Source organism: Onychostruthus taczanowskii, unplaced genomic scaffold (genome assembly GCF_017590055.1).
Source record: "Onychostruthus taczanowskii isolate IOZ18803 unplaced genomic scaffold, ASM1759005v1 scaffold23, whole genome shotgun sequence".
NCBI classification, from domain to species: domain Eukaryota; kingdom Metazoa; phylum Chordata; class Aves; order Passeriformes; family Passeridae; genus Onychostruthus; species Onychostruthus taczanowskii.
Genome location: NW_024499573.1, coordinates 10,521,385 through 10,545,639, shown reverse-complemented (window position 1 = coordinate 10,545,639; position 24,255 = coordinate 10,521,385). Strand labels below are relative to the sequence as shown.

Below are 24,255 nucleotides of genomic sequence, written 5' to 3'. Positions count from 1 at the left end.
GGCTGATTTCTGCAGCAGCAGATATGACCTCAGTTTTATACAGTCCAACAGTCTTTAATGTCTCTTAAAATTCACTCCCATGAAGACTTGTAGTTCTTCAACCATGACATCTTCTTCCATAGTCTTTTTTATGGTTCAGTTTAGCTGTCTCAACACAGATTTAATACATTGTCTCCATTTGTTCTTTATATCTTAATTGCATAATTGAAGTGAAAGACTAGGATTTAAAATGTATAAAATGTAACTTTTTTCATCATAGTCCATACCCAACCAGTTCTACTTTACTGAATTGTTTCAGGGACTGCCATAATAGATTATAAAGCTGTAAATCACCTGTATGTAGTATATCCAGAAAGCAATTTCAGTTTGAATTAAAAGATACCAACAGGTGCACAATTCCTTTGACTGCCAGAAAGGACTGTCCAAATACATCCCAGTTTGTATTTTTCCAGATACTCAGCTCCACATTTTCTTTAGCTGTTATGTTCTACAGACAGAGGAAAATTTGTTCCCAATGATATTGTGTGACAGCTGCTACACATGGCATCACTGCATGTACTGTCTGTTGTAATAACTAACAACAAAATTTACTGCTACAGAGTGGTACACATTTGAAGTGCATGTAGTTGTTCATTTTCTTTCAAATGACAGTACCATTAAAGACAGTGAAATATTGGAATTTGCAACATTTCTGTTCTGTAACCTCATACCTGCTATCAGGAAAGGGTCTTGAGACCACTTTACATGAATGCAGAGATTTCAAGAGCAGAAGCTTGATTAATGGCACGAATCTTTCAATTAATTATATAATGGTAAATAAATTATTCTCTACAAATACACAGATAATGTTCCAATAATGTTATTTTAAAAAGACAACTGTATGAATTGTTTTGTAATGTTGGACACGCAACGCTAGTATCCCATAATTCTGCAAAACCCATTTCTTCTCCCACATCCACAAAAAAAGATTGTACATTCAGCTATATTGCCTTAGTTCTGAAGGCATGAACTCCTCACAGAATTTCAGAAATGTCTCAGGAGGGAATCTGAAAGAACAGGTGGGCACATTAGAAGAAACCAAATTAGGTTGGGTGAGGCAAAAAAGAACATTGACTTCAGAAAATAACTGTGAGATTTAGATTGAAAAAAGGCTACTAACAAACTTCCTACAAAAATAAATGTTATTCCTGAATTGCAGATGAGACCTACACCTAATATTCATGCAATCATCAGGAGCACATTCTTTTTTATCTGATGATTTTTGGGCAAAGGTTTGTACATCCCTATCATATTCTGAGTGCCCATGAAATGGCAGTAATTAATGATGAATCATTTATTCATTGAATTTTATCTCTTCTTATGCTTGAATACTGACACAATTAGTGTGCAGTTCTTAGACTCATGTTTCAAAACTGGTGTATCCAATTATTTTTCATGGATATTTCTTGATAGACAGATTGAAAACGAGTTGTTCTTACTGAAAATATCAGAGCATCAAGGTTTCAACAGGCAGATGGACCAGATTATCTTCAACAAGCTTTGAGAGGAAATGCTTCCAGTATGGCCCATTTAATTATGTCAGATATCCTAAACTCCAGTGTTGAGTCAGGTCATTCTTGCTGTCATCAAGAGGTCACGATCCCAAAGAAAGCAATAGGTGATTCTGCACATAATATTATGTCCCTCTGCAGGAAGGAAAATGAATGTCACATACCTGCTCTTCTGCAGTTATCAAGTCAGGGGATATCATTATTAACATTTGCCATGCTGCCTTTAAGAGGCAGTTACAGGATGTGCCTTTTAACTCAATGCCATTCTTGGATCCCATCATGACAGGGCGACAAAGGCTTTTAGATATGAAATTTCTCCTCTCATTTCAATAAGGCTCAGAAGGCTCTTTTGATTACACGTTTCTTTCTAGAGTGACTATTAGAGGTGCTTGTATCTAGTTTGGAGCAGCACAAGAGTGCATTGTGTCTCTTGTTCTTTACACCACCAGAATAATTAGTCTGAAAAAATCACCCAGACCGCTGAGCATCAAAACCTATTCTTAATTAAACTAAGTAGTACCTACTTTTATACTGCAGCTCCATTTTCTACTCACTTCTGAAAAGAAGGATATACTCGCTGGTCTACAAAAACTGAGACAGACATATCCAAGTTGTCTGGCCAGTTCCTTCAGTGCTGTCATGTCTTGGGATCCTAATCCAGTCAACAGCAAGAAGTACTTGCAAAGCCTATTCAAATATGTATACTAGACAGTCTGTCTATGACCCAGATTCCAATTGTAAACCACAGAATACCATAATGTTACTTCTGAATTGCTTATTCTCCCTCCATCTGTCACCTTATAGTGATCATCAGCCTGTTTCCTTCAAAACATCTATGCATTTTATTAAAAAGACCCTCTTCTAAAGCATCATTTCCATAATTGAACATGAGTGCCTAACACAACACAACGTGTTGAAGTCACTGGGGCAGAATTATAATGGATGTAAATCCAAACCAGCTCTTCCTCTTCTCCTACGGTGTTAAGAATTAAAGACGTTCTTTTCTTTCTAGAACAAAAGACTTTTGCTATGGGACTAATTCAAGCATTCATTTCATCTATTTTCAGATTTCAGCATATTTTTTCTATGCAGCCAGATGATGTATAATGCAATTAAGAGCTCCAGAAAAGGAGTAATACTATCACTTAAATGCTATGAAAAATCTCATAAAACGCTAACTTGAAAACATGACCAACATAAGTATTTCTTTAGTCACCTATAACAGACTAATTCTCTTGAGAAATCCTAACAAAGCTGGAAAATCTCTGCCTGCCTAGAAAAGAACAGTTTTGCTATATCTCTCTGTCATTCAGAGGACACTATGCTCGAGTGCACAGGAACATGATACTAGATGGAATTGGATGGGTCCTCAAGCCCATTCCCAGTGACAGCAAACTGTCTGGCAACAGATTCACTGAACGTCACTTTGGGCCCTCATTCAATAACAACCAAAAGTTTAAAGCCTGTCTCCAAACACTTTCAAAAAATCAGGAAGCTGAAGAAATAAGAGTTAAGCATTACAGCAATTAACACAATGCAACAGAATATAAAAAGCTTAAGAGCAATCTTGCTTCTGGAATTAATACCTAAAACCCACTGTCAGGGCTTGAGAGCTTACAGGGAAAATTTTTTCAATAGGACAGTAGCAAATTTACTTCCTAGGGCACCTTTGTGCTGAGGTTCAAGTTTGTGGTTTTTTCACATCCAGAGCTAACCTGCAGCTCTCTGTGCACATAGCTGGGAGATAGATGCAGGGAGAGAAACACCCTTGAGGGAGAAGACACAGTTCTTTCTTCCTAAGTTGTGTCACAGCAAGGAGCGAACTCAACATAAGCCACTGGTGGTCCACAGCTCAACACTCAGAATCTTGCTTTGGAGGAGCTGAGGCTACATGTATGAACTGCTGCCACAGGAACACTGGAGAGCACATCCTGGAAAATGTGAAGGAATAGAGGGTTAAGCACTTAACCCCTCAATAAACATTTGCATAAGACAAGATCCATCCAGAGGAAAACCATTACACTCCCTCTTGCTGGAGAATTAAGGAAAATATAAGGGTGGTGTAAAAGTGACTCAGATAAAAGAGTGTTTTCTCTTCTAATCTGTGATGCCAATGGATGGAGATTACATTGAATCTGCTGCAACTCCACCCCAAGCACGCCCCCACAATGAATGCATCTTGGGCACTGATAATACAGTGTGTGAACTGATGTGGAAGCCTCGGCTTAGCACACCACTGAGACCTTTTACCTGCCCGAGTCCAAATCAGCCAGTTACTCAGGCAGCTCTTGGGCTATCTACATCTTTGTGAAAAATGCCCACAAATGTCATAACTGTGAGGGACTGAGTCAGATTTGCATATTAAGAACTAACTTCTGTTCACGGTTGAAGAAAACACTCTTACACCAGCTGAAAATAGTGCAGAGTTAAATTCCTTCAGTATTTATTTCCATCTGTTGTCTTCGACAATAGCCTCTTTATTTATATCCTGCAACGGTTAGGCAGCACCTAGGCGAAAAACCACATTATGGCACCGACAATTTATTTAACTCTGGCGATATTAAATTGCTGTGTATGTAGGAGAGACACTATCACAGAAACACATTTCTCCTTTTTCGTTTTCTCAGGGTCTGTTTTTTACAGCCTAAAGCTACTCACTAACCACTCTACTCTTAGAGCAGCAGCAGGTAAAGTATGTTGATGAATCCCTTCATCACGTAACATCCTGGGGAGATGCTCATTACATGCTTCCTCCAAAAAAGCAATAAAAAGCCTATGGCTTAGGTGCAATTAAAATCTTGACATTTACCACACACAGTACTTACAGTTACTATGATCTTTGCAGTATGCCACTTTGAGTTCTGAATGTTACAAACACTATATGAAGGTAAATATTGTCACGCATTAAAGTTATAGCCACTGATGGTGTCTTATAAACAACGTATAAATCATAAAAAATAAAAGCCTTTACTTGATAACTTTATTTTTCTCTTGGGCAGGAGGGGGAGAGCAAGAAGGGAGATAATTTTGGAAAGAAACTGCTTCTCTCTTTTTATTTTCAGTAATTACTAAGAGGGGAAAAAAACGGTTTTTACTGCAAGAACCCTAATTTCAGAGGTAAATAAGAGGCCATTCATTTAAAACCCCAGAAATTAGTTCTGACCACATTATTGGCATACTTTGCACATTCCAGATATTTTCTTCTTTGTTTGTTTCCCAAAGAAACAAAACCTATACCATCAGGCCATTGTATCCTATATGGAACAATGTACCCTTTTTCTGGCATATTGCAAGAGGTCTACCAGCAGTTTTCACAGTTTTGCCAAATTTGACAGAGAGGTAGAGCTCCAAAAGCTTATTAAGTACATTCATCTTTTGTGAAAGCACAAGGCTCATTAGAGAAGAGATTCAGTTAGGTGGTCTCCCTTGAGGAAAGGCTAATCTCAGTTTTTGGTAGACACCATAGCACCCACAAAGGACAGAGTCATATCAAATGCTCCAACAACAGAAAAACTTTGATTAAAGCTCTCATCCAATTCAACCATAACATATTAAGCCATATTAACATTTTGCCCCTGCTCGTCGAAACTCTTTTTTCTTTAATTTTAGAACCAGAGATGTTTGCAGCTTAGAAAATCCCAAAGCCTTCTATATGCTCAGCCTCCTGCAAAAAATTAATAAATTCAGGGAGCATGGATTGATCAAATGGCTATTCAATAAAATGGCCCAACTACACTTCATAGTCTAGGAAATGCTGGTGAATCAGCTTCTACATATATCTAGATATATAAAACCTTAGAGGCTCATTTCCGGAGAAGGCCTTAGCCACAGACAGAGACCTGAGATTTCTGAACCTTTTATTAGAGCCCATTCAGGTGCATTAAGGCTCTTATGTTTTGTGAATTCTAAATAATTACTTTAATCATAAATAAATTTCACTGACCGCTTTCACAAGAAAAAATCAGGCATTTGCTACCACATCCCTTAAATGAAACGGCATCCACATTGCATAATATTAAATAAGGGATTCCCCAAAACTCCCTGATTTCTTTCCTATAATTACTGTCACAGAATACACATGAGATGAAATACAATCCTGTTAATGAGATGATTAACTTAGACACTGTCTGACCGAAATTTTAAGTTCCTGGGCCCAAATGGGGACTTCTTAGTCCATTTAAATTGATTCTATAAAGAATTTAGGAAGTCAATAGAAAAATGCAGAGGAAGATTTCATTATCCTACTGCACCTCCCTCCTTCTGCAGAAGACTACTGATCCCTTTTTGTTAACATGTACAAAGCTGAAACAACACAATTTCAATCAAATGTCAGTTTTTCATATAAGTATGGGGTCTGGTCTTAGCAAAATTGAGAGAAACGGGAAAAAAAGAGGGGAAAGGAAAGAAGGCAAGCAGGTGTCCCAACACCAGGGACCTCGATTACTTTAACTGCAAAAATAAACAAGATATGTAATTCCCATTGTTTTAATCACAGACATAGGAGAAGCTCTTGCTCTCAACCCCTGTCACACTTTTTCATTCTCTTTTCCTGCTGCTCTCAGAGACTCCTATCTTTAATTCATTTTCTTTGTTGTAAGTTTCTTTAAACTGCAATTGGATGATCTTCCACATTTTGGGTAACTCCTTTGTCACAGGTAATCCTGGAAAACTCCTGTTTGATGAAACTGAGCTGCAAAATTACCAAAGGACTGAATAAGATGTGATACTTTGTTCATAGTGGAAATCCTTTTTAAACAGCAACTGTTTTTAAGGCAAACCATGAGAAAATAAGTAAGTTTTTATGTTCATATTCTTGTATTTTATTTTCTGCCAAATAAGGTTGTATATTTACAGATATTGGTTTTTTTTGTTTGTATATCTGAGGTTGTGGGTCTAAACCTGCACACCTGCTACTCTCAAACTTAGAGATCCCAAATTAAAAGGTACCACTTGAACTAATTTCCCAAAAAAATGTTTAGGTTTTGCACTTTCTGTGAGTGTGCATGTATGCAACCCAACAGGTAAAGGAACCCTCCTGGACAGGTAGACTCTGGAAAGTCATTCACACTTCTCCAAAAATCAGCATCCACTGGTGCTAGAGTAACCCCACAGATGATCACAGCATCAAATGATGTAAATAAAACTCCTGATCACAGCCACTGTTTCAGATTTCTCTGAGGATTTTTGAAGTGTTGAGGACATGGCATGCTTGCAACCAGAAGATTCAAGCAAGAACTTTCAAAGGAATTAATTGGATATCTAAGAATTAAGTTGGGAAAAATGACAGCTGGAAGGTCATCTGGGGCTCTGACCTCATGTCATCATACTACAGAAGTAATTATCTATTACTCATTCTTAATTCTTCTTTATCATCAAGCAACTGCATCTCTTGTTTTCCCTTTCTTCCCCTTATTTAATCTGAAAGGCTGTCATGAGCAAGTTAGGAGAAGTTAAAGCATTTTCACCCCCACAAAGATCCTGTAATGCTTTCATTTCACCTAGTACACTGCCACCAGCTTTGGGATTTTGATCTCTGTCTCTACTTTTATACAAGGACCACTCATTCTCCCCACTGCCACCACAAATATTTATATATATGTACCCTAAGTTCTGCAACTCAACACAATCAATAACAAAACCTGAAAAAACAGGAACCACTCAGTTACTGGAAAACACAGCACAGGATGTTACATCTAAAACTAAATAAAAAGTAACTATTTTATGGCAGCTAGTTTAATGTATTAAATAGTGCAAGTCCATGAGATACTCCTACTTCCTTTCTAAGGCTCAAATGGACAAATACCAGGTTTGTTTCTGCCTTCCAAAAGTTGTTTTACTTCAATAATTTCATTCCTTTTGATGCATAACATCAATCAATAATCAAGAGATTAAACCTAATGTTAAGTTTTATAATGAACTTATATTAAATGCAAAAGGTAAGACAAATATACACCATTTTAGCATTGTTTTATCCATTACCTTATTCCTGAAGATTCAGTAGTATCAGGGTTACTTTAATACAAAAATTACAGGTTCTTGCCCTCTATCCCCTCACACTGCCCTGTGATAGAATGTTTGCTTTATTTTTTATCCCGTTAGCAGTGAACAATGATTTCAGTAAGAATAAAATGTTGATAGAGCAAATTAATTGGAGAAGGGCTGAGGCTAATCTTGGTGTCTAATCATGCCATATTTTAGTGGTGTCAGTATTATTTCAGTTGCTTAATTCAGTTGCCATATTTTAGTGGTGTCAGTATTATTTCAGTTGCTAAAATCTATTTCTTCACATGTATGGAAAGAAATTAGAATGGTGAGAAATTATCTGATTCTAGAAGCAAAGAATTAATAATGTTGAGCAAGCAAATGCAACACTGCCTAGAGTATCACTTCCTAACAAAACATAACTGTATTTTATTAAGCACTTTATTAGACTGAACATAATGTAAACTCAAAGCTGATAACAGGTAACAGAAGATACCTACCAAGCATTTCTTCATTTCGTTTATGTTCTTTCTTTCTCCTCTTTCACTTCTCATTTGCCCTGTTTTCTTCTGTGTAAACTATGTAATTGGACTTGGGGAAAAAAAGCATTTGAACACTATGTATTCTATCACTTAAGCCTGTACATAATCTTTTTCTCACACAAGGTATTCTATGCCTGTATACAACAGAAATAACAAATGAGCAGAAAGAGTTATTTAGAAGGAAACAGAAAGTGATTCTCTAGCCAGCACAGAAGTCCTTGAATGCCTTTCACCATTCCTCCTGAGAGGCACCTGATGTGCAGGTAGCCCAGAGGGGCTTGTCACAAGCTTTCAGTGCCTGTGGCAAGTGTACATATGGGAACTGGTGCTCTTCCATCACTAACACATTTCCTGAACACATCCAAATGTCCTCTTCCAAAAACCTGTCTCCTTTGAAGTTATTTACCACAGAAGGACAAAGAAAGATAAGACAACCCCATTTAAACTGATCTTAGTTAATGAAACTTACAATTTCATGGAAATTATTGTGAAAAACTGGCCATAACCATTGCTCTCTCTTTGAGAAGTCCTTCTGCATCTCAGCTGAACATTTACCATCACACAAAATCCTCCTCTCCCCAGCCAACCTAGAGTTTAGATTCTACCAAGGTCCACATAGGAAGAAAAGCGTCCTCAAAGTTCCATGGCTTTAAAAGCCTCTGTACAGTCATCACTGCCAACTCATGTATGTCTGATTAATTAAAATATCACAGCAATTAATGGATTTAACAATGAAATGCACATTAATTACAATAAAAAGTTTATACCTAAGCCTGTAAAAACCTACGCCACGAATACCATTCTCTAGGTTACTTTTAATTATTAAACCAAATTCTTTGCACTTAACCGGAGGAAAAAAAAGGGAAAAAACCAACACTCATTTTGCATATATTTTAGTAACAGAAACAATATCTAGAGGTTGGCGCTAACATTTCACTTCTGTGGAAGGGGCATTAACAGTTTACAAAGCTAATGATTCTGTGAAAAAAAAAACCAAAAACATTAACTAATCAAAATATTTTCATCAAAGATTATTAATATTTCTACCTCATGAATAAGCTTTGAAAGGATTGAATCCATAAAATACCATAATATAATGGAATAAATTATGAGGTTTGACAATCCTTATAAATTGAGCAGCATAATTATCTGCACTTTGCATATAATTATGCACTATTGTGCATTACCATATTAGGTAAAATACTTACAATCACGTAACTCAATTTACTGGCCCTAGCAAATGTTGCAATGCCTCTCACAGCAAATCCAACATGCCAACGAACACCAAATCCAATATGAATGTATAACAATGCACGTGGCAGAGTGCATGCAGACCTACTGCCTTCATCTGGCTCCCATGTGAGCAGAGCAGCACAAAGGGGCTCAGCTTGTGCTTTATTCCCCTTACCCATGAGAACTCTGCCAAGTCACCAAAGACCTGGGCAGGCTCTGGTAAGTTATATAGGCTCCCATTCTACTGTGAAAGCAGGTTTTCATACCAAACTTCACCTTCAACTTTTATAAAATGAAGGTTGCTTATTTCCTGGCACTACAAAATACCATTCTTTCTCATCCTTCTGGGGCCTAAGATGTTCCAGGATTTGCATGCTGTATTAAAGGACAGGGTCCATGCAGAAAATAAGTAGACATCCACCCACCCACCCTCAAAATACAGTAAAATAGGTTAAAAGGAAAACAGGAATCCCTACCAAAAAAAAAAAAAAAAAAACTTCCCTACAAGTGTAGTTCAGATTTTTTTGTTCCCATTTTTAAGATAAAACAGACCTTAACATGGTACTCCTGCAAAGGGTGTGGTTGATCTTACCTGAGAGAGCACTAACATCTTTGGGATTAATTACATCATACAATTCTCATGGATTCCTTAATGGCAGTTGAACATTTCCAGCATAAATGTTTGTAGGAATCATCAAGATGTTGAGATAGATTTGGTTTTCTTAGCCCTCCATCCCTCCCCTAACATCTACAAATTACACAGATGCATGCATTTCAATGGAGTCAGTCCTCAGTTTTGAAATCTACAACCCCTTTGTTCTTGTGTTCACAAGGGGGTTGAAATTTTGTTCCTCTCTCTAGGACAACCCAATCACAGCACTTCAGCAAGCATCCCAAGCAGAAGGTGACTTATGAAGGCATGTGAAGGGCAATGTCCATTCCTGTATGCTACTGCAGAGTATGCTCCCAAAGGAAAATTTTGGGATGCGTACAGACACAGCAACACAGGGATTTATCTGCATGACACCTGTGCTACTCAAGGGTATTGTTTGGTAACTCATTCTCTTGATTAATTGCCTAGTCAAAATATCCTGCTTTTATGAAGAATATTAAAGACAGACTGGCATTTTTGTTAGAATGTCAGCATTTTAAACAATTAGTTCTCTTTCAGTTTCTTCTAGAAAGTGATGAAAAGTCTCTAATCATTATGTTTTTAAGAAAGTAGTGGAATAAACAACTCTGTTTTCATCATACAAAACTCTGTCCTTGAGAGGACCTAAGAAACACTTTGTTTTCTAGCAAGAGAAAAAAATTATCTTTTTTCATAAATTGTGAGTTTTCACAATATGCATATTTCTGTCATCCCAGTTTAAAGTGGTGGTATCACAGCTTGCAATTTGCATAAAAATCATGCATTTATAACAGAAAAAATCAATGCAGGAGTTTTTCTAAATATTAGTGAGGGACACACATATGCCTGTTTTTTTCTGAAACGAATAAGAGCAATTCTTGAAATACTATTTTTTAAATAGAGTTCTCTGGAATTCTGTGGAAAGTTCATTAGGTAATAGAATTAAGAGAATGACTTCTATCTGTAGGGTTACCCCAGTCTGAACACCTGAGAGAGAGCTGTTACTGCTAAGACACCCCAGTGCATGTTTAATAACAAACATGTGCTTACTGTGACTCAGGGCACAATATGGGCCCCTGGCCTTCAAAAACAGAACGAAAATAAGTAAAATGAAGACAAGAACATTTCTTTGACATTTACAATCAGACATTCTTTGCATTTAATCTTGCATGAATACTGTCAGCATTGTAACATCCAACTCAGTCAACCCTTCTACATCATTCAGCAGAGCAAAGCTCAAGAATCCTGTATTAGCATGGCATATTAAAAATAGCAGCCAGTGACAATACAAACAGTAGAACAAGTAGGGAAAGTCATAAAGAAGTAAAATGCGAAGTGAAAATCCCATTGGTAAAACCCAGAACACATTGAAATTTACCATAATATAAAGGAAGAAAGATAGTGGGCATCGCCTACTATCATCTACCTACTACTGAGGTAGATATATCACAGAACAGTAAATAACAGTGGGCATGAAATCACACATCTATTATATAAACAGAGAATGAGGAATAGCTGTTTTCTCACTTTGCTTTCTCTTCAGATGAAAAAAAAACCCCAGCACTGTGTGCTTTAACATTTTCCCAGACATCCATAGGACTGCCCAGGAAAGTAAACTATATATCGTGCACATACACCATTTATTAACAACATTTAGCCTATGGAAGGAAGGAAAGAGCATTACTGAGTAATATTAATGTTTATGATCACTTTTTTCTGATAGATATTACCATTCAGAAAAAAATTGTTGAAAAATGTTGAAAACAAGGTCTCAGTTGCATTTGTTCATTTTTTCTTTTTAATATCAGAAGGCATAATTGCAAACCCATCAGATGGAATATTCATTTTCCATTTCATTTTATAGCTATCAAAAATAAAATTATACTGTAATCAGAACAAAATATGCTTCAGCTGTAATACAGAAGTCTGTACAAAAATCATAATGCAATTTCCCTCTGTCTCAATTCATAAACTATCAGTTGTCAAGAATTCTGAAGAAAGATAAATTCCAAGTTTCTTTTAGGGCTAATCTAACATTTGAAAGACCATGGGCTATGTGACTGAGTCAGTGGCTTCATGTGCAGCTGGACAATAACAAGAATTCAACTTAGCAAAGCTCCTAACCTTCACCCTCAAACTCCCAGTACCACTGGCACAGATCAGATATGATCCTACATAGTTTAAAGCACCTTGAAGAATAAACCCATTCAGGAGCAGCATGCAGTTGTACAAGATAAATTTATAAGGTAAAGTCAAATCCCTTTGCATTCTGCTCTTAGTACTTAGATAGCATGCAACAGTAGTTACTATTAAAACTGATATATCAGCTTTGCATAAAGAGTATTAACATTCATAATACAGTTTTTAGAAGACTTTTGGATGAACAGTTAAAAACTGGGGAGTGGGGAGAGGGAAGGGACTCCCAAGGATCAAAAAAAAATGAGTAGAAGGATTAGAAAGAAACAGCCAAAACTCAGCACTGGAAAAGGTTAATAAACATGTGCTCTAGAAATACCTACTAGGGTTTGATTTGTTTAACACAAATATCAAATATCTTCAAAAGGAGAGGGAGTGTAGTGAATTGAAAGATTGGAAATTTTGAAAACAGTATAAAATTATTTGAAATAAACAAGAGCAGAGAGAAGAGACAAAGTATTCACAAAGATAGATAAACAAGTATGTCATAGAAAAATATTGACTATTGACAAATACAGTGGAGAGCAGGCTGGCAGATATACCTGGAATTGTTCACACACATCATTGGGTTCTAAATCAGCTGTTGCCATTTGTTAATAAACTTTGACTGTCAGAACAGATTGCTTTTGGAAATAATTTGCTTGATACCCAGCAGCCAACAGAAAAAGCTTACAATTTGTCAGGATGCATAAAGATTGGGGCTGAGAATAAAAATGAGATTACAATGACACTACATAAATCAACAGTAAAGCTTTACTTGGAGTGTTCAGTCATGGCTGCACAGCTTACCAGAGATGTAAATGAAATAAAGGATCCAGGAAGTGACAACAGAAACCATTAAACTGAAATTACTTCATATCTTATAACCCAGAATTAGAAAGGAGGCACACTATGAAGGAGGTTAACTGGATTCTCCTGCATACCATTTGTAGCATCCAAACAAAAGAATATTTAACAAGTGAGGCCAAAATGGTAAAATGGTAACAGAAAGAAATTATAATGGATATAAATTTTCATGCTTCAGGAAATCTAAGTATCATCCACTAAACACCTAGGGTTACAGAACACTCCTTGGATAAGTATTTCTGCCAGTGACCAAGCCAGATTTTGGTGTCCTTCTGTTCCATGTATTGAGGCCACCATTGGAGACAAGACATTGACTTGCAGTGTCTGGCTCAGTCTGACAGTTCCAGGGTTTCATGGTTTTAACTGCAGCCACAGATCACAAAAGAGCTGATACTAAGAGTATATTGCTAGTATCAATCATGAGGCATTGCTCACACAATTTTTAAAACTTACAGTTCTGCAGGTAGAAAGCAAAGCCTTCAAAAAAAATGCTAAATATTTAAAACTAATAGAAATCATTTCAAGACAAAAAAACATACAGAGAGACAAAAGAAATTTTCTCAGGAAACTCAAGAGCCTCAACAATTTTTCTTTATCAGATGTACCTTCTTGACATGAATGCAACTGATTTGAGACCACAGAAGACCCTGAGACTGGCTCAGGTGGTCAGAGCATGATGCTAATAACCCCAAGGTTGTGGAGATTCAATGCCTGCGCAGGCCACCACACACTATATTTCAACAGAAATATTTTTTGTTGAATCTAATTTTTAATCTAACAAGACTACTTAAAATTATCATCATCACATTTATAATTTTTTTGTATTTATACAACTTCAAAAATTGAATTCAAAATCATTACTAAGTTAAGAAGTTTGAAATGGCTAAAAGCAAGTCATAGCACTAATGAAATAAACTTTCATGGACATCTTTACTACTCTTTGAAATGTTTGAACCAGTGCAAACATTTGGTGCCCACATGAAGCAAAAGGAAGGAAAAAGTCCTACTATAGAGACATCTGTAGTACTCACAGTACTACAACTATAAGCTTCCTATAGGACATTTTAAAAGTGCCTTAACTAATTGAAGAAGAAACACCTCAAGAGTATTAAAGTCTCTCTGCCCACAGTTACTGGAGGGTCAGAGAGCACATACAGAAAGTATGCTTACTTCTCTATCTGCCTAAAACTATAGAGAAAAGAAATAATTACAGCTAAAGAATATCACATTGATTAGCACCACTGAGAGAAATTAAAATAGTCCTTCATTTTAAATCCCTAGAAATGCTACTGTTCTTTATCAGGTACTAATTGGTACAAATATTAAAAACTGCTGGAATAATTTGCAAGCTTTTGCAATATTAATACACCTACGATCTGATTTTGAAATTTTTCAACATTACTTTGAAGCTCCTGTAGCCAATTATATAGTGTTATTATTAATTACAGCTTGCAGCTTTAAATACAGTGCTATCAATAGAGTTGTATCTGCATAAATATGAAAATAAAACTTAAATTAAATTAAACTGTTTACCCTTAGAGAGGGTATCTTAGAATATGAATCGTTGTGAAAATTAATTTGTTATGCCTGAAAACAGACTTTAAAGCAGAAATATCTCTGGGGAAAAGGTTACATTTCATGTATTGTATTTCTTTCATCTTCATGTTGCAAGATTTTTTAATCTTCTATTAAACACTATCTTGGGGGTGTGGAAGAAGTCCATTCATCTTACTTAACAAAATACAAAAAGCTTTAGCTTTATATCAAACATATGCAGAGATTACTCCAGGAAATATGAACTGATCTTAACAGCAACCCATCTTATTTCTAATTTATCAAAGTTTAAGTGGAAAGGAAATGGCACACCTCTTAAGTTTTATTTTCCTGCTCAAAACTCCCTCCCCACTTCCCAATACACTTCCACTTTCTCCACTGAAAATCTGAAGTCCAAAAACTGTGAAAGGTAATTCTGCCTCTCTGGAGTCACTCAAAACCCACCTGGACATATTTCTCTGTAACCTGCTCTAGGTGACCCTGCCTTGGAAGGGGGTTGGATTAGATGATCCTGAGAATCACTTCTAACGCTAACTATTCTGTGATTCTTCTGTGAAGAAGCAATCCAATAATTTGGATAAAACAGAGGTACAATGCACAACTGTAAACACCCTGAAAGAGCTGACAAGAGGCAAGCATGATTTAAGAACCATGTCAAAGAAATGTCACAGACCATTTCCTATGTAAACAAAATATAGCTACCAGTGTTGAAGTCTGAAACAAACATAGCTACTGTAGCATTCATTCAGCACAAGCATTCATTGTCATTAATACACTGCTTTCACTGTCACCGTAATGATACAATATTATGAAAGATCATCAAGTAATTGTAGTCCCTCCTCGGAAAAATGCTGTTAACTGCAATATACCAGTATAAAAGGAGTAGGTAAAACCACAGAACCTTGTTCCTACGAACAAGTATTCAAGGTCACACCCTGATATTAAGTGCACCATTCTCTTCTGGAATAAAGCTGTTATGAAGCTGTTATTTTGACCAGTCAAAGATTTAAATATGTCCTTTGATTAAATGCTCTTTGCTCTCTTCTTTCTCCTCTGTTAAGATGTGCAAAATAAACTTAGAAGCAAAAAGGGGCAAGCAGTGCTGAAGTTTCTAACATGTTCTTAATGATCAGCTGCACTACCTGCCTTTATCACTTTTACCTCCTCTTCTAAAAGTTTCATAAGTGTTTCACTGCCAGTACCTATCAGCAGTTGACCAATAGTGGTGAATGAAATGTCATGCAGCATTTCATATATTATTTGTACATTTGTTACACTTTCCAGTACAAACATTGCACAGAGCAATTATTCTGAAATCAAAGAGATTTGTCTGAATCAAGTGCTTTTGTATTTTGGGAAAAAAAAAAAAAAAAAACAAAAAAACAAAGGACAAGCATGCCATGATTTTCCCTCTAGTGGCAAATTCATCTGGTCTCTAATAACAGGTGAAATGAACCATTAAAGGAAAGCTGGATCAGAAACTTTCCAACATTTACTTGGTCAAAGATAATGAACAAAAAGTAAATAGAAGACTAATATTTAGCACTGCAGTTTAATAAGACTTGGTAAAATGCACTTCCTTTTTTTCCCCCATTTTAGTTTGTATCAGTGAGTCAAGCTTCAGTTTAATGTTTAAACTCTTAAGCAATTAGTAAGAATTCATTCCTTTGGTCAATGTACCAAAATGATTTGATCATGATGTCAAAATGATTACAATGGTATCATTAACTTTTTAATGGGAGTAGAAAATTCTATAAATTTAATCATTGTCTTCAAACAATGCATGGAAGAATGAGCTGGAATAATCTCCTTCCAATCGTTGTCATGTAAAATATTTAATTTTCAGTTCTGCTTTTTTCCAGACAGGATCTTTGTCATAAAAATGAGAGCAGATTTTGATATGTAATATATTTGGTGACATGTCAGGGTGGCACCACTTTGACCTTTTCAGTATTCCACATTTCATTCAGGAGCCTGTTTCTTCCTTTTTCTTCTATTACTGATCAAGAAATAGAAGTTGAACAGAGGGCCAATCAAACTGGAAATTAGAGACAAAGGGTCAACTTCATATTAAATAAGTACATTAAGTTAATCTGTCTATTAAAATCAGGTAAAACCCTAGCCCTTTTTCACCTCTCCTTTTAAAAAATTATAAAAAATAATAAAACAAAGGAACAAACATTCCTATTTACATTTTCAAATCTGCTACCTCATGTGTCTTCTCATACACTATATTTTTTTCAGAAATTAATATATCAATATTTTTCACACCCTTTTCTCAGTTGTTTGATTTTCATTTGCTGATCTTCACATTCATTTTGCTTCCAGTTGTTGACTACTTATCTCAAGCAGGACATAAAGTACTCAGCAAGCAGTAGAGCTGTCCTGTACATTTGCATGCCAGCTGCCCAGGAGCACATTGTCCTGATCAGGTTCTCTTAACACACCGTTCATTAACACAGACCTGGCAAGTTTTGCTGTTGTGTGTAGTCTTATACTATGTGATGATTTTTGTAAACCTACACAGACTCTATAGTCTCAGACTCCATAGTTAGATACTATTCAGTTTCCATTTTAAAAGCATTTCCAGCCCTGTGGCTCAGATGAAAAGTCTGAAGACAGTGGATGATGGGATCAGGCTGGAAGGGACATTAAGAAATCATCCACTGCACCCCAGCCCCAAGCAAGAGCTAAGTACACTTACACAATCACTGGGCAGGTGTTTGCCTAATGCATTCTCATGGATCCTTATCAATGGAGGTTCCAAAATGTCCCCAGGTAAGCTGATATAGTACTCAATGTTTTAAACATTACAAGGGGCTTTCTCCAAACCTAGACAGAATCATGCTAGAGATTAATTCCATATTTCTGTTTACATATACTGTATTTGGATGAACAAGTGGTGCTCTACCTTCCTGTAAAAGCCTGTTTGAAAATATTATTTTCTATCACCTCTTCTTAGTCAACTTCTTCAGCTGAACTAAGCCTCACTGCTCAGCTGTTCCTCACAGACCATATTTTTGAGATTTGTCCTTGTTCTTGCTTGCTTGAGGAGTTTCACTTTTTCTGAAGTGAGGGATAAAACCTGTACTGAGTCAAAATGACTTTCCACAACTGACAGACAATTTGGAGGATTACTCAAATTATTTTACAGATGGTATGTCCACCTGCATGTTCCATTAAAAAATTAGGCATATAGATTATAATTTACTATTATCCCTGTATCATTTTTTAAATTAGTACTTTCTGACAATTCTGTCTGAATTCCTCATTGTACAGATCCTTCTTGCAGAAGTTAAATGCCTTACCTTAAATGTGGGTGTCTTAAATTTGTCCTTTTCCAGATAGTGTTTTCAGATTTGGACTCTAAGGATTTCTTCTAGATACTCTGCTAGTCCTAGACTTAGTCCTTCTGACCTTAAAGTAACCCCCAGATTTTACAGTAATCTTCATTCCAAGCCCATGTGGGTTAAACATGAAATTATTGGCTAGCACCTGATCCAGCTTAAACTGCCAAGTAACACACAACACATTCTTTCATTTAAACAGAAATCATTGCTAATCGCTCTCTGAGAAAACTTTTCTAAATAGGTCTGCATCCAGCCTTTTTACACCTAGATCACAATTGCCAAATTTGCTCAGGAGAATACTATATGTGACAATTGAGATAACACTACAAAATTTGAGAGATGTGACACATCAAGTGCTTTTTCTCCAGCTATAAGCTGTTATCCTGTCAAAGAAAATTATTAGATGGATTTGATACTATTTGTTCTTGACAATTTTGCACTGGTTATCAGTCATGTCCCTGTGGTTACGTACAATTTACCTGATTGTTTACCTGAGTATTTTTCTAGGAAATAAAAATTGCTTGTCTGGCCTGCCTCCCTCTGCTTTCCTTCTTTAGAACCATTAGAGTCCCTGATACCTACAGAAGCTGGTAAGTTGCTGGGAGCACAGAGGTTGCCAAAAATCAAGTGTTCTAATAGCAAACATAAATCACAAGGGGGGAAAAAAAAATCAAACCACTAATCATGACTTATTATGCTTTTTGGTGTTACACAGATCTTATAATGTTTAGCACACCTATTGATGATTTTAACAGCTTTGGATTCATAATCCTGTTAATAATATTTATCTTATTTGTGTTAATTATTTATCAAATTACAATGGTCTTTTTTTATTCCAGGATCAATGGAGATCCAACTGATCCAAACTCTTATGATTATAAGGTAATTAAAGTTTTTGCTTGCACTCATCTGAAGTTCTCTCATACTCCTGGAAATGGGAAACAGTAAAAAGCCCAGTATTTTATCTGTTTACTTTCAGAACTCAGAAATATCTGTGTTGCAGATGGTTTCAAGAAAAAATGATTTTTCGGCCAATGAATTCAGTGGGTATCTGGGGAAGCCAATTTATTTGTCAGAGATGAACCATTTCTTTAAGGTATGAACTGTGAAAGAATTATCCATTCCTTTGCTAACCCCAGAAAAAAGCAATGTAGAGCAGACAGCTTTGGCTCTCCCATGAACACACCTAGGAGCTGACAGCAATGATCAGAAGCCAGAAAAAGAACATTTATTGGTTAAACAAGTAAGCATATTGCATACACTGGCTCCCTAATGTCAAAAATGGCTGTTTCATCCTACAACCACGTTCTTGCAAGTAATCACTTACCTTTATGGTTCAAACATAAATACCTGAAACACATATTTGCCTTCCTACAGACAGAGATGCTCTCTATATTCACATGCAGTTAGTGAAAGTGGGAGATATTATCATGTTTTCTCACCCAAGCTGATTGAAAAGAACTGGAGTTTATATGTACATGCCCTCTAAGCCAAATATAGTAGATTAACCCAGGAAGGAAGGAAGGAAACTTGTTTTCCTTTCCTTCTGAGGAAGGACAGGAAAATTGTTTGTTATTTAACCCTGTACTTGGTGAAAGACCAATTCCACCCTCTTTCAAACCACCTGCTACTCATCATCTTATTCCTTGGTGTCCAAAACCTGCTGTTCCTGAGAAACAACCATTTTTTTTCAGCCAGAAAAAACTATGGAAGTGGAGAAAAAAATTTTTGAAGGATCAAAGGGACTTGAATATACTTCTCATTGTGCCTATATTTGTACAGCACATTTTGTTATAAAGGGGAAATTGCAAGTTTATATGTTTTACTTCAGAATGGAGTGGTTTTGTTGTTTTTAAAATTCATCAAAATTAAAACCTCTAGGTTAATCTGTGCTGGAACATGGAAAAAGCTCTCACTGGACCATAATTTTCCTAAGCTGAATCAAAAACTGCATTTCCTCAAATCTCGCTGTAGTTCAGCATCTGGTTGCTTTTTGCCCCTAAGTCATCAAGGAGCTTCCCTTTTCCAAAAAGAGTTAAGATACATTTATTTTTTGCGTCTCTTCTTAAACTGCTGCCAGAATTGCCACCTTGGCAGAAATGCAAGAAGCAAAATCAGCCACTTGAGTCCAGGTAACACACCCACGGGTGTTCTGATCACACTGCACACACCTAATCAGAACCCAGTGAGGCTCTGCACCTCAGCAGCTATAAATACCAAACCTGCTAAACACACACTCACCGATTTCCCTGGAGATCTGCGTGAACGCCTCCACACCACTCTCTCCGTAGTTGCCTTCGGAAGCCAGCGTTGAGACATAGTTCCACCCAAGGGCTGTCACGATGTCAACCATGGCCTGGGCTTGGTAGGAGTCTGGTGGGACCACTCGAGAGAAGTAGTCATACCTGGTGTTGTCGCTCAGCTCGGGAGCTGTGGATGCATAGCTGATTTGAGGTATCTGCAAACAGAATGACAAGTCATGCAAGCCAATCTAATAACATTTTACACTACATACTTGTACCTTTGAAAGGATTGTAATAGATTATACACAGGCATTGTGCAGAAGCAAATATCTTGCTTTAATTAAATCAGCTGATCAGAAAGCGTCTCGGATTTTTTGTAATGTCAGTCAAGCTTTATTGTGTAACACTCTCACCAAGAAATAATGCATTCAGCTGTGCTCCAGATGTCATGACTCTTGACATGTAAACACAACTTCTTTTTTTATTCTGGCCCTAATAGAAACAAGTGAAGTAAAAAAAAAAAAAATAGGGGAAAGAAAAAGGAAGAATCCGTACGATTACCACAGAAAATGAAAAGGTCAGTTATGATGACTATGATTTTTGAAATTTGACAAGTAAAATGTGGATTGTTTCCATTTCTTTGCTTTATTTGCGTACATGAAAATGCGTGTTCCCATTTTATAACTATTTTTCAAGCTTTATCTGCCACAGGTCTTCCATTTTCTGTTTTAATAGTTCATTGTGCATGATTTAAGAATATGAAGGCTATGTATTAAATAGCAAAAGCTACCTGATCTGATTAAAAAAAAACACACCTAGAAAAATTACCTATATATGATATCCATACACAAAAGGAGAAAGCCTACAAAGATAGTAAATTTTGTAGAAAACACCTCAACATTCTTAGTAGAAACAAACCTAAATAACTGGAACACAGTTTAAAATACATTACTATTATTATCTTATTAAAAGAAAAACACGGGCGGTTTTCTGTTAACTCTTGTCTTCTACAGATGGTTCAGCAATGTCCAGAAGAGACATTGTAAGCAATACTCACTTATTTTGAAGAATATTTTAGGTACAAGAAAATTTAATTTACATTTATGCTAACTTAAAAGGAGAATTATTTTCTTATTTTAAATGGTAAAACTGATTAAACACTCATTAGCTTTAAATAAAAGATACTCCAAATATTGCATTGCTTTGTGATCTATATTAGGAAGAGGTGTTCAATTCATGTCACAAAACATACAACAGTCCTCAAGAAAGCAATCTGAATGGAGTTCCTAAGTTGATTTTGTTGAGAGCCAAACTGAGCAAGGCAAGGCAAGAGGTGTTCCGGTAAATACTCTCTGTCACATTAGATGTCAGAGTAGAAGGTTTCAGTGCAACTGTATGTCCTGTTCAGTGCTTCCTCATCAGTACAAACTAAAAAACTTTTTGGGGGAAATGTAAGCAATTCAGAGTCTGGTCATTAACTAAACCTGAATAGAAAGTGCAGATGTATTTGTACAGCCTGAATAAACAGTTAATTGCCTAAGGCTTGGCACAGTCATTTCTCAGTCAGAAACTAACAAAATAAACTCTTATGTACCTTGGCCGTATTGTTCTTTAACAAATTTTCTACATATGGAAATGCCTCAGAACAAAAATCTGAAATGTTGTTATAATAACAACTGAAGAGAACAGAAAAGAAAAAGAGAGGGATTATTGCAGAAAAAGTTAGAGCTTATATTTCATGGAAATCAATATTACTAACAAAGAAAAAATACACCAAGTAAAACTAAAGGATAAAATGTTCTTACAAAATTTGCCTTGTATAAACTCCCTTTCTTTCAGAAAGTGTTTGAAACATCTTTACCTCTTTACAGACAAAATATTTTTGGCCTATAATAAGACAATTATACCTATTTCAAGCACATATCATTGCCTTTCTAAATTTGTGCTATTACTCTCTAAAACAGTCTTTTTCTTACAGATGTAAAAACAATAAAGACAACCTTTATGATTTGACTCATTTTGCTCCTTGGTGTTCCATTTCTCAAATATTATGTAACTGTTCCTTTGCTGAAAGTTATTTCATCAATAATGTCAACACAATCAACACCAGTAAGAAATATTTTAGACTGATACTTTGGCATGAAAATCTTGAAGCCTAGACCACAGACTTATACCCATTAACTCTCTCAGTTCATTTTTCTTCAGGCATGAGATGAAGAGCAAACCCTAGATGTGTGTTTGTAGGAGATATGTTAGTTCAACCGCAGCAATAAGATGTTTCAGATCAATAGAGATATTTTATGTACTGCAAATATCACTTTTTTGGAGTCCTGGAAAATGCAGAGGAGAGATGTTCCTTTCCTACTTTTCAGTTCTTTGCAGTCCAGCTTCTTCCCTAGAGTTATTTCTAACAACAATGAAAACAGAAAGCAAATACAGCACAAACACAATACTCTGAAATCACTTGCCACACTGGTAAGCTTAAATCACCACTGTTTTATAACATCTGCCAGCTTTTCACGAGCAGGAAAGAACAATATGTCATGTGAAAGTAGGGAGAAAGACACTCTCTAAATAGCAAACCAACCTTAAGTTTGGAGAAAAAAAAATAAGTTCTTGCAATTAAATACACAATTATTTTCCTCATTTCTTTTTGTATATGTCCCTCATGGTTATAAACAACACCACTATCAACAATTTTCTCCCCAGAATTGCAGAACTCCCAGTCAGAAATGCTTCACGGACTTCTTTTTTTGAAAGCAGTTTACACAAAAGTAAATATTAACTGCCTTCCTTGCCTGCTTTTAAATGTACAATTTTATATAGGGGAGCTCTGAAAAATAGCTTTAAAATTTGAGAATTTGGTTTATGTTCCAGTTACATAGCAAGTAAAAAGACTGAGCATGAGACTCAAAGAAATTTTTTTTGCATGAGGTCAGATTCTTTGGATTTAGTGGTTCAATAATCCATGAATGAAAAACATATACATTAAAATGTAACAACTCTAGTTATGGACTGTAGGTTTAATAAAGCATTTTACATTTCCCCAAGTACATTTTACAAGATGGAGCATGGTGCTGTCTAAGCAAGGGAACTCTTATGCTCCATCAATTCAGTAATGTGTGTTTTTTAAACTCCCTAAATACAGACTGTATTCCTACTTTAAGTTCCTCTGGTCTCTTGAGACATAAATTTGCATTTTGAAAGAAACCTGTAAAGAAAGAGTTTTATTTCTCATTCTAGATTTCTCAATGTAATTTTTCAAAATTAAATACAATACCTGTAACATTTGCATTGTATTTGAGTGGCATGTGTTAATGGTATAGTTCCTTCTCTTTTGGGAAAAAATTGATTATATAACCACATTTGAATTGGATCTTGCACAACATCTGTCACATTCACTGGCAGTTGTTGAAAAAACTCATGTTTGACTGTTCATTGATAGGATTTTTCTATTCTTTCCAGCCCTATGGTTTGGCCACTGTCTCCCACTAACCTATAACTCATAAAACTCAACTTCTAGTGGGTAACAGACTAGAAATCTTTGAAATTATTATATAGATTAATTCATAGAAGACCTATTTTTTTATTTTTAAACATCAAGCTATCTATTAAATGTTGAAAACAAAAAAAAGTCTTAGTGTGATGTTTTAAAACAATATCCAGTTTTAGTTTTGTACTGGTCTTAACCTTGATACCTACTGAACTACTGCAGAAACTACTTGTGATCCCTCAGTTCTTTAAGTCAGTAGCAGCTTCATTTCATTCTACTGTTCAGTCACTGGCATCAGAAAACTATTCAGCATGCTTAAAAAATTAAACAATTTGGAGAAAAACAAACAAAACTAAACCCAAACACAGACACACAAAAATTACTGATAACTAAACAGAACACCTAATCCTTGAAGATCCAGTCAAGCCAAAATCAGCAGTCCAGAAGAGTCTGTTTTTCATCGATCTATCTATCTCCTAGCTGATTTCTCTAAAGATCTCCCCTTCCCAGAGGATTAGAGATGGAGCAGGTACTTTCAGAAGTGACCATCCACAAGCATGGCTGTGGCAGCTCTTAAAGGAAGAATGACATCAGTACAAGACCAGCACCAAGCGTTACTACAAAACAGATGTGTA

The 24,255-nt window shown here is 36.0% G+C and overlaps 1 protein-coding gene across 2 annotated transcripts in view; it reads right to left on the bottom strand.

Moving 5' to 3' along the window:
• The window catches only part of GRM8 (glutamate metabotropic receptor 8), a 306,092-nt gene that overhangs the window by 229,937 nt on the left and 51,900 nt on the right, over window positions 1-24,255 (bottom strand). For both annotated transcript variants that reach the window (XM_041405382.1, XM_041405383.1), the window contains exon 2: window positions 20,126-20,342. In XM_041405382.1, the coding sequence (XP_041261316.1) occupies window positions 20,126-20,342 (217 nt within the window). The remainder of the gene's footprint in view (window positions 1-20,125; window positions 20,343-24,255) is intronic.